Source organism: Triticum urartu, chromosome 6A (assembly GCF_056163025.1).
Source record: "Triticum urartu cultivar PI428250 chromosome 6A, HENAU_Tu73, whole genome shotgun sequence".
Taxonomy (NCBI): domain Eukaryota; kingdom Viridiplantae; phylum Streptophyta; class Magnoliopsida; order Poales; family Poaceae; genus Triticum; species Triticum urartu.
In genome coordinates this window covers 538,171,174-538,182,948 of record NC_141878.1, presented here as the reverse complement: position 1 = coordinate 538,182,948, position 11,775 = coordinate 538,171,174, and the positions used below count along the sequence as shown (strand labels likewise).

At 49.0% G+C, this 11,775-nt stretch overlaps 1 protein-coding gene across 1 annotated transcript; it reads right to left on the bottom strand.

Moving 5' to 3' along the window:
• Positions 1-10,381: 10,381 nt before the first annotated feature.
• On the bottom strand, positions 10,382-11,425 carry LOC147966134 (temperature-induced lipocalin-1-like). Its single transcript, XM_087528673.1, has 2 exons — positions 10,918-11,425; positions 10,382-10,834 (listed from the first exon to the last, which is right to left on the bottom strand). Exons 1-2 carry the CDS (start codon positions 11,281-11,283, stop codon positions 10,652-10,654), a joined length of 549 nt encoding a protein of 182 aa, XP_087384799.1. The 5' UTR covers positions 11,284-11,425; the 3' UTR covers positions 10,382-10,651.
• Between the last annotated feature and the right edge of the window lie 350 nt (positions 11,426-11,775).

Sequence of the window (11,775 nt, the reverse complement as noted above, 5' to 3'; positions counted from 1 at the left end):
GACCTCTTCCCCTCCTCTGCTTTCTCCGCGCAGCACCACCGAACACACCCGCCGACGAGCACCACCGCGGCCACCGGGCACCCCTCACCCTTCCGCCGAGTCCAGAAGAACCGCCAGAACCTCCTCGTCCTCCCAAACGAGCTACTAGACGCCAGGAGGCCCTGCTTCATCGTCATCGCGATCATCTTCAACCTCGGGCACCCGAGCCCCTTGCCGTCGATTCGCTGCACTCCGGCCGCCCTCGAGCCCACTGACCCTCCAAACGGACTCACGGTGATCCCCCTAGTCGTCTCCCCCTTCTCCCCTGGTCGCTTTCGACCTCTAGGCCATAGCCCCGTCTTGGTCAAGAATTCCACACCGCCGGCGATGTCGACGCCGTCACTGCAGCCACTGAGGCTCGAAACCGAGCACGGCACCATGCTCCTAGCATCTTCAGGAGCTCAGTGAGCCCCTTAGCCAGCCCTCCCATCCTCTGTGGCCTCGCCCCGCTTGATCGCGTAGCTCTGGCCGCCGCAGTTTCCATCGCCGCTATCGCTGTAGTGCACCCCAGCTGCTGCCGCTGGCCGCAACGGATGCGCGCGAGCCTGGGCGTCTCGTAGAGCCCCTCCGCCGCTCTTTTGGTCGCCGGAGGGCGAAACCCGGCGCCCTCCGCCGTCTCTGGCTCCGCCGGCGACGAGCCACGGGTCAACTCCGGCGAGTTGACCCGGGTTTGACCCTTGTTTGACCCCCCAGGGTCACTGACGCGTGGGCCCACCCCTGTTACTTCTTAGTTAGGTTTAGTTAGAGCTAATTAACCTAGATTAGTGCTTGATCTAACACTAACTAACGTTGTTAGTTAGATGTGTCACTGACCAGTGGTCCCCACTGGTCGGGTTTGACCTGGACCAGCCCCTGTTGACTTGCTGACGTCATCATGACGTAGTGCTGATGCAGTAAATCATTTTCTGGATTAAAAATAATCTAGGAAATTCCAGAAAATAGCCAAAACCTAAAAAATTCATAGAAAATCAACCGTAACTCCAAATGAAATAATTTATATATGAAAAATTATCAGAAAAATCCAATCTATCCATTTATGTTGGTTTCATGCATGACAAAGCAACTTAACCTTGCTGTATAGATCAAAACATGATAAGACACATTATAAATTCATAACTTGAGTTTGAATTTGAACCCTTGGTTCAAATTAGCTTAAACCCTTCTGGTTTTAGTTGCATTAGTTCAAATCACAGCGTATTGACATGTCATGATCATGCATCATATTGTGCGTTGCATTGATTATATTCTTTCTGTGTTTGCCGGTGATTGTTCCCCCCGATAGACGTGGTTCCGACGATGTGATCGATGACACCGATGAAGAACTATATTATCTTCAGAAGTGTCAGGCAAGCAAACCCCCTTGTTTATTCCGATACAAACCCACTCTCTCGCTCCCGCTCTCTTTTACTGCATTTGGACAACAACGTTTCAACGGTTACATGCTGCGGTAGCTGAACCCCTTTCCTCTGCATGACCTGTCATTGCCATAGTAAATAGATGAAACCCACTAGCATGAGTAGGAGTTGTTTGAGCCCTGATGTGCCTACTCATTCATGTTTGTTTGTCATGCCTGCTACTGCTTAGAGTTGAGTCAGGTCTGATTCATCGGGGATGAATTGGAATGTGGTGAACATGTCCTACTGTTGAGAGCTAAGTGTGTGAACACGATTTGGTAAAGGTAGCGGTGAGAGGCCATGTAGGAGTACATGGTGGGTTGTCTCATTGCAGCCGTCCTTAGGAACTGAGTTCTGTGTTTGTGATCCATGAACAACTACTACCACGCATTGGAATGCTTAAGTGCCCCTCTCGACTTATTAATCAACCTGATCTCTGTCCAGGAGTTGCAACTAGTTTCTGGTGTTTGTAGGTAGTGTTAGTAGTCTACCAAGTGGCACCCGGTACAGGTGGGCTTGGGACAGACTAGGCACCGTGGCCCAGTGTACCAAGTGGCACCTGGATGGTGGGCTTGGGAACCCTGTACACATCGTTTGGGGCCGTGAGCGACACCCCGGCCGGATCTCCTTGCGGATGGAACCCGAATAGGCGATAAACCTGGACTAGAGACTTGTTGGTTAGTCAGGTCGTGACCGACTCCCTCGCCAGGCTTCCGCTTGAAGGTTGCCGAGATACACGATGTGTACATGGTGGTAAGTGGCGAGAGCGTGTGTGAAGAAGTACACCCCTGCAGGGTTATCATTATCTATTTGAATAGCCGGATTCCTCGGATATGGGAACTTGGACCCCTTGCATAGTTCATAGACAAGTGAAAGTGGATACTCTAAAACTCGCAAGATAAGCGTGAGTGCTATAGATGGCGTTCTCGCAGGGAGACGGGAGCGGATCCATAGTGGTGTATTGGTATGGTGAATATGTGAACTCGTGTGCGCCACCTCAAAAGAGTTACTTGCAGTCGTAGTTCAGGTTAGCCACTGAGTCAAAGCTGGCTTGCTGCAGTTAAACTCCACCACCCCCTTTGTTGATACCGATGCATATGTAGCTAGTTCTGATGTAAGTCTTGTTGGGTACATTTGTACTCACGTTTGCTTATTTTATGTTTTGTAGAGAGACTTCAGTCTCGCTAGTAGTTCCACGTGGACTTCGACGTTTAGCTTGTTACCTCAGCTACGATCTTGTACCCTTGGGAGGGTCTGGTAGATAGTCAGGCTTCTCAGCCTTTTTCATTTGTAGATGTCTGTACTCAGACATGTTAAGCTTCCGCATGTGCTTTGACTTGTATGCTCTGAATGTTGGGTCATGAGACCCATGTTTGTAATATCTCGCTCCTCGGAGCCTAATGAATAAATACTCTGAGTCGTAGAGTCTTGTTGTGATGCCATGTTGTATTGCACATATTGAGCATATTGTGTGTATGATTGAAATGCTTGGTATGTGTGGGATCCGACAACCTAGTTGTTTATCCTTGGTAGCCTCTCTTATGGGGAAATGTAGTCTTGTGCTTCCATGAGACATAGTAGTCTGCTATAGCCCGGTTCACCGGACTCCTGCTAGCCCAGCACTACTGCTCCGGAAGACTTGACTGGCCGGCATGTGATTCACTTCGTTCCTGTGTCTGTCCCTTCGGGAAAATGTCACGCGGTGACATCCGGAGTCCTTCCTAGCCTGCTACAGCCCGGTTCACCGGAGTCCTGTTAGCCCAGTGCTACAGCCCGGATTCGCACGCTGCTGACCGACATGCTCAATGTTGATTCATGTATGCCTGTTCCCGTAAGTTAGTGCCACTTTGGGTTCACGACTAGTCATGTCGGCCCGGGTTCTCTGTCATATGGATGCTAGCGACACTATCATATACGTGAGCCAAAAGGCGCAAACGGTCCCGGGCCATGGTAAGGCGACACCCGTGGGAATACCGTGCGTGAGGCCACAAAGTGATATGAGGTGTTACCGGCTAGATCGATGTGACTTGGAATCGGGGTCCTGACATGATGACTGGGAACCAACTATTAAAATTAAGATTAAAGATCATGAGTTCTATGCTTTATGCGATTTGGGTGCTAGTGTTTCCACGATTCCAAAGACTTTGTGTGATTTGTTCGGTTTCCGTGATTTTGATGATTGCTCTCTAAACTTGCACCTTGCGGATTCCACTATTAAGAAACCTATGGGAAGAATTAATGATGTTCTTATTGTTGCAAATAGGAATTATGTGCCCGTAGATTTTATTGTTCTTGACATAGATTGCAATCCTTCACGTCCTATTATTCTTGGTAGACCTTTCTTTAGAACGATTGGTGCAATTATTGATATAAAGGAAGGAAATACCAGATTCCAATTTCCATTAAGGAAAGGCATGGAACACTTTCCTAAAAAAATTAAAATACCTTATGAATCTATTATGAGAGCCACTTATGGATTGCCTACCAAAGATGGCAATACCTAGATCTATCCTTGCTTTTTATGCCTAGCTAGGGGCGTTGAACGATAGCGCTTGTTGGGAGGCAACCCAATTTTGTTTTTATTCCTTGCTTTTTGCTTCTGTTTAGTAATAAATAATTTATCTAGCCTCTGTTTAGGTTGTGTTTTGTGTGTTTAATTAGTGTTTGTGCCAAGTAGAACCGTTGGGAAGACTTGGGGAAAGTCTTGATATCTTGCTGTAAAAAACAGAAACTTTAGCGCTCACGAGAACTGCTGCCATTTTTATTTGGAAAGTGATATTTAGTTAATTATTTTTGAAGATGATTAATAGATAAATTCCTCACGTCCAGCAATTTATTTTAGAATTTTTTGGGTTCCAGATCTTGCGCTAGCTACAGATTACTACAGACTGTTCTGTTTTTGACAGATTCTGTTTTTCGTGTGTTGTTTGCTTATTTTGATGAATCTATGGCTAGTAAAATAGTTTAGAAACCATAGAGAAGTTGGAATACAGTAGGTTTAACACCACTATAAATAAAGAATGAGTTCATTACAGTACCTTGAAGTGGTCTTTTGTTTTCTTTCGCTAACGGAGCTCACGAGATTTTCTAATTTAAGTTTTGTGTTGTGAAGTTTTCAAGTTTTGGGTAAAGATTTGATGGATTATGGAACAAGGAGTGGCAAGAGCCTAAGCTTGGGGATGCCCATGGCACCCCCAAGATAATCCAAGAACACCTAAAATCCAAAGCTTGGGGATGCCCCGGAAGGCATCCCCTCTTTTCGTCTACTTCTATCGGTAACTTTACTTGGAGCTATATTTTTATTCACCACATGATATGTGTTTTGCTTGGAGCGTCTTGTATGATTTGAGTCTTTGCTTTATAGTTTGCCACAGTCATCCTTGCTGTACACACCTTTTGAGAGAGCCAAACATGATTTGGAATTTGTTAGAATACTCTATGTGCTTCACTTATATCTTTTTGAGTTATATAGTTTTGCTCTAGTACTTCACTTATATATTTTAGAGCACGGTGGTGGATTTGTTTTATAGAAACTATTGATCTCTCATGCTTCACTTAGATTATTTTGAGAGTCTTAAATAGCATGGTAATTTGCTTAAATAATCCTAATATGCTAGGTATTCGAGCTTAATATTTTTTTCTTCTTATGAGTGTTTTGAATACTAAGAGAAGTTTGATGCTTGATGATTGTTTTGAGATATGGAGGTAATAATATCAAAGTCGTGCTAGTTGAGTAGTTGTGAATTTGAGAAATGCTTGTGTTGAAGTTTGCAAGTCCTGTAGCATGCACATATGGTAAACGTTATGTAACAAATTTGAAACATGAGGTGTTATTTGATTGTCCTCCTTATGAGTGGCGGTCGGGGACGAGCAATGGTCTTTTCCTACCAATCTATCCCCCTAGGAGCATGCGCATAGTGCTTGGTTTTTGATGACTTGTAGATTTTTGTAATAAGTATGTGAGTTCTTTATGACTAATGTTGAGTCCATGGATTATACACACTCTCACCCTTCCATCATTGCTAGCCTCTTCGGTACCGTGGTGCTACCTCTTGAGCACTGCGTTAGATTTCCCCGAAGAGGAGAGGATGATGCAGGAAAGTAGCGTAAGTATTTCCCTCAGTTTTTGAGAACCAAGGTATCAATCCAGTAGGAGGCTACGCGTGAGTCCCTCGTACCTACACAAAAACAATAGCTCAACGCAACCAACGCGCTTAGGGGTTGTCAGTCCCTTCACGGTCACTTACGAAAGTGAGATCTGATAGAGATGATAAATAATATTTTTTGGTATTTTTGGTATAGAGATGCAAAGTAAAAAGTAAAAGGCAAAGTAAAAGCAAAGCAATAATAAAGTGATGGAGATTGATATGATGAGAAAGAGACCCGGGGGCCATAGGTTTCACTAGTGGCTTCTCTCAAGAGCATAAGTATTCTACGGTGGGTGAACAAATTACTGTTGAGCAATTGACAGAATTGAGCATAGTTATGAGAATATCTAGGTATGATCATGTATATAGGCATCACGTCCGAGACAAGTAGACCAACTCCTGCCTGCATCTACTTCTATTACTCCACTCATCGACCGCTATCCAGTATGCATCTAGAGTATTAAGTTAAAAACAGAGTAACTCCTTAAGCAAGATGACATGATGTAGAGGGATAGTCTCATGCAATATGATAAAAAACCCCATCTTGTTATCCTCGATGGCAACGATACAATACGTGCCTTGCTGCCCCTTCTGTCACTGGGAAAGGACACCGCAAGATCAAACCCAAAGCTAAGCACTTCTCCCATGGCAAGAACAACCAATCTAGTAGGCCAAACCAAACTGATAATTCGAAGAGACTTGCAAAGATAACCAATCATACATAAAAGAATTCAGAGAAGATTCAAATATTGTTCATAGATAGACTTGATCATAAACCCACAATTCATCGGTCTCAACAAACGCACCGCAAAAAGAAGATTACATCGAATAGATCTCCACTAGAGAGGGGGAGAACATTGTATTGAGATCCAAAAAGAGAGAAGAAACCATCTAGCTAATAACTATGGACCCGTAGGTCTGCGGCGAACTACTCACACTTCATCGGAGGGGCTATGGTGTTGATGCAGAAGCCCTCCATGATGGATACCCCCTCCGGCAGAGCTCCGGAACAGGCCCCAAGATGGGATCTCGTGGATACAGAAAGTTGCGGCGGTGGAATTAGGTTTTTGGCTCCGTATTTGATCGTTTGGGGGTACGTAGGTATATATAGGAGGAAGAAGTACGTCGGTGGAGCTTTGAGGGGCCCACGAGGCAGGGGGCGCGCCCTAGGGGGTGCCCTCCACCCTCATGACCGCCTCGTGGCTTTCTTGACGGAGGGTCCAAGTCTCCTGGGTCTTATCTGATGAGAAAATCGCGTTCCCGAAGGTTTCATTCTGTTTGGACTCCGTTTGATATTTTGTTCCTCCAAAACACTAAAATAGGCAAAAACAGCAATTCTGGGCTAGGCCTCCGGTTAATAGGTTAGTCCCAAAAATAATATAGAAGTGGAAAATAAAGCCCAATATAGTCCAAAACAGTAGGTAATATAGCATGGAGCAATCAAAAATTATAGATACATTGGAGACGTATCAAGCATCTCCAAGCTTAATTCCTACTCGTCCTCGAGTAGGTAAATGATAAAAACAGAATTTTTGATGCGGTGTGCTACTTGGCATAATTTCAATGTAATTCTTCTTAGTTGTGGCATGAATATTCAGATCCGAAAGATTCTAGATAAAAGTTCATATTGACATAAAAATAATAATACTTCAAGCATACTAACAAAGCAATCATGTCTTCTCAAAATAACATGGCCAAAGAAAGCTATCCCTACAAAATCATATAGTCTGGCTATGCTCCATCTTCACCACACAAAATATTTAAATCATGCACAACCCCGATGACAAGCCAAGCAATTGTTTCATACTTTTGACATTTTCAAAACGTTTTCGATATTCACGCAATACATGAGCGTGAGCCATGGATATAGCACTATATGTGGAATAGAATGGTGGTTGTGGAGAAGAAAAAAAGAGGGGATGATAGTCTCACATCAACTAGGCGTATCAACGAGCTATGGAGATGCCCATCAATAGATATTAATGTGAGTGAGTAGGGATTGCCATGCAAGGGATGCACTAGAGCTATAAGTATATGAAAGCTCAACAAAAGAAACTAAGTGGGTGTGCATCACGGAGGAAGGATGTCGTGATGTTCTACAAACTGGATGATTACGATGGGGTTGACGATGAACTGACGGAGATTGCGCTGTAGTGATATGGGCACCCCCAGCCTCGGGGGCAACACCGGATGTCCAGATCCGACCGCACTCGAAAGTCAGCCTCAACAGTCGTGGCGGCACTGCGTGTTGGCTCCAGGAACCACACTTACCAGACAACGACGGTCATCTCTTTCTCGGTGGCGAGCTCGGCCGTCTCTCGCCTGGCGCAATGGATCAGGACGTTGTGTACAAGGCGGCGGCGAGCCTGGTGGCGGTGGCAGCTCGATCACCACGCGTCGGAGTGGACAGTTCGCGCGCCGAGGGCCCTGGCTCGAGGAGATCCAAGCGACCCTGCCAGCGCTGGCCGCCGTCGCCGCCACACCGAGGCGCCATTGATCGGGGGCAAAGAGATGTGAGGAGGCTAGGGATTGCGGGATCGAGGAGGGGGCGTCCGTTGGGTGGTTTTCTCCACCGTTTTTTTTTCGTCGTACGGGGTGGGCATGGGCTTCGACAGGAAAAATCGGTGGAGGCTATTGACTGGGGCGGGTCGAGTAGCGAAAACGAGTCGAAACGACAGGAAGTGCGAGAGGTGGCGTAAGGAGGGACGAAAAAAAAACCGTGGAGACGAGGGAGAGAGAGCGGTCACAGCGCGAGCGGTGGATCCAGAGGAGGGCGAATAAAAAGCCGACGAAACTGGGGTGGGATCGAGGTCGAAAATAAACCGTCTCTGGTGGGACGAAAATTGACCGGCGGAAACTACCAACTGCTTCATTAGGAGTAGAGATTTTATAGCCTCATGCTACAATTTTCTTTATGATCTCCTATAATTTTTAGTGAAGTGACATATTTTTTGTTTGTTTTAGTCTGTCTTATATTGTTGAAATCAATATGATATGAAAATTTTGGTCATATTGTTGTTATATGTCTACATTTTTTAATTCATGCATCCAAAAGCACCGCTCACAAAGAAAATGTCTCATCAAAGAAAGCGAACGTTGGACCCTTCCCCGTAGCTTAGTGTGTATGTGAACTGAAGATCCCCCTTTGAAGCCACCCATAGCCCGACACGGGTGCCCAACCCTAGTCGCCAACGGACCCAGCCCCCACCCCGTTCCTCTCCCTCCCGCCGCCGCCAGGCAAAGCCCGCGCGGGGTCGGCGGCAACGGGATCTCCTTTGCCTTCGCTTGGAACAAGGGCCGCAGGGGGCTCCTTCTTCGGGCGCGTCGGCGGAGCTCGGAGGCCGGAGCGACGGGTTGCACGCTCAGGCGGTGGCGGTGCGGGGCGGCGCGACCTGCTGGTCGGTGGTGGCGCATAGCGGTGGAGCACGCGTGCCGGTGGCGACACAACGTTCTTTGCGGCGGAGCTCGATCTGGTCAGATCCGCGCCGCCAGGAGTGGGGGCTGGCTGCCGATGCGTGGCAGGAGGGCGGCAGGCTTGGACAGAGCTGGCAATGGTGCGATGGCGAGCTATGGTGGCGGCGGTACCGTTTTGAGGCAGAGGAGCGAACCCACGAACAATTGGTGGTGACGGCGCTGTGAGGGCTCTGCCAAGATGGAGTCTTGGCGAGCAGCGAGTGGCTGGTCACCTCTGTGCGATGTGGTGAGCGGCGGTTCTCTCCTAGTCGCGCAACTTGGTGCTTCGTGGAGGTGCGGTTCCGATCGTCGCATGGTGTCCTTTGGTTGGCGACGACTGTTGTGGGCGGTCCTGGACCTTGCTGGAGGAGCAGGGTGGCTGTGGTTTCTTGTCCAGGTTGGGGGTTTGGTGCGGTGGCTGGGTTCCTCTCGGTCGTGTAGCCGGTCGTCAGTCCTCTTGTCTTGGCGACTTCTGCTTAGAGTTCTTAGAGTTGCGGTGGTGGCGCGCGTGGCTAATTGGATGGAATTCCAGGAGGTGTCGTGATGTGCGATGCGCAGATGAAAATCTTGCTTGGCTTCTGTCGTGCCGGCGGCGCCGAGGCGTGTGCGCCATGACCCTTGCTCGCTTGGAGTTGGTGGCTATCTCCGGGCGAAAGCCTCGATTCGGTGTTGGATCAGCACATTGATGCGAGGATTCGATGTTGGATCGGCACATTGATGGCGTCCTCGGCGTCGTATCTCTGTTGGGAGCTTTGTGTGTGGAGACACGGCTGGGTCCTTATTGCTCTCCTCCGGTGTTTGCTGTTGTCCTTTTCTGGTCCTCTACGATGCTATGTATGCTCGTCGTCGGTGTCTCCCTCGGATTAGGGCAAGTCATGCCTTCCACTTGTCACTTCCTCTTAAAGCCTTCCACTTGTCACTTCCTCTTAGACGCTTAGAGTGGATGGTGCGTTGACAAGCGATATTCTATGGAAGGTGGCGGTCTTCGAAGGCGTCAGTCGAGATGCGGTGTGTGGATAAGCTCTTTTGTGTTGTAGCTTGCTTTGCGGTGTTGTCTATCCGTGGACTTGTTCGAGAGTGGTGTGGTGTGTGCTATGCTTGTTATTCGTAGCAAGTGGTACTTTCCTGTAATTTTAACTTCTATGGTATGCCTTGTCCTACTCTAGGAAAAAAAGAAGAAGCGAACGTTCATCTGCTGCCGGCTATACATCAAAGCGCAACAACCAAACACACAAACACACCACAGTCCGCGACAATCATGAAGACAATCTCTGGACGCCCCTAGACCTTCCAGCCCTGTCAACGCCACCCATTTTATAGGCAAAACAAAGTAGACACCAGGATCCATCACACCAAACCAAAGCATCAGCCCGAAGCCGAGCAAGCATGCGCTATTCTGATTTCTGAATCCGAGCAAGCAACAGTCTTAAGGTAAGAACACAGCCAGACCTTACCCGGCAAACAGATTATTCTGCAGAACATGTACCTACGCCACAAACAAGCAAAAACATATTCTTCAGATTCCCTGCACCGACGAACATACTACTAGATTGAACTGTACAAGCCACACCAGCTGGTGCTACTGCATCTCTGCTGCTTTGGCAGAAGGAGCGCCTATTACTTTCCAAAGAGGGATTTGATCCACCACAGGCCGCCGTCCTTGGGGGCGTCCTGGCTCTCCGGCGTCGGCTCCGGTTGCGGCGTCCTCCGGAGCTTGCTCACGTCGTACCCTTCCCCCTTGGCCCTCTCCACCAGCTCCTCGTACACGCCCTCGTCCATCTGCGGCTGCCTGCACAAGATCTACACACACCCACACCCCGGCAGAGATCAGATTGGCTATCGATCTACCGCCGCCGGCACCGCAGTTCAGTCGAATTACGTACCCAGAGGTAGTTCCGGGAGGGCTGGCCGACGAGCGCGATCTGGTAGGCGTCGTCGACGTGGAGCACCCAGTAGTCGCCGGTGACGGGGAAGACGGGGAGGAAGGGGGGCACGTAGAACCTGACCCTGAGCTTGGCCTCGTCGCCGGCGTCGTCGGCGCGGAAGGCGGTGCCCTCGATGTGGCCCCGGCGGCCGTCGGTCCAGGTCTCGTTCAGCACCCTGACGGCGCCGTCGGGGCCGAGCGTGTAGGTGGCGCGCGTGTTGGCGCCGTCCTTGGGCTGGAACCGGGACGGGAAGCACGCGATCTCGTACCACCGGCCCATGTACCGCTCCAGGTCCAGGTTCCGCACCACCTTCATGGCCGCCATCGGACGTTGAGCGTGAGGGGGAGGGAGCGAGGGCGGCGTGGGTTGAGGCGCCGGCGGCGATAGGGATGGATGTGAGCGGGGTTTGGAGGGGATAGGGATGGCGCTGGCAATAAAAGGCTGGTGCGGGAGACGTGGAGGGCTGTGGGCGATACGTTGGGACCAAGATTAAAAGTCGCCGTTTGCTTCTTCTTTTCTTGAGAATGAAGTCCACCGTTTGCAGCTGGACACAAGTGTCGTGGACCCGGGGACAGCTGTAATTGAGAATGGGCCTATCTTACACTTTGGCCCACTGGCACGGCCCAATATTTAAGGACTAATGGACCTTTTGGGACGGCCTCACCTGAAAAACAGGGCACGGGAGCCCGTCCTCGTTGATGCAACATTACGGGAGCAACTAACTGAGGAGGAAAATCCTATTCGCCGCTCGCTGCGGCAAACTATCGAGCGATCGCACAGGGGGCAGCGCAGCGAGCCACAGAAATAGGCCGGCCC

Bases quoted from the DNA above. Each gene is read 5' to 3' on its own strand.
- LOC147966134 (XM_087528673.1), bottom strand. From the start codon at position 11,283: ATGGCGGCCATGAAGGTGGTGCGGAACCTGGACCTGGAGCGGTACATG. The intron at 10,835-10,917 runs GTACGTAATTCG...GGGTGTGTGTAG, and splicing joins CCTCCCGGAACTACCTCTGG to ATCTTGTGCAGGCAGCCGCA.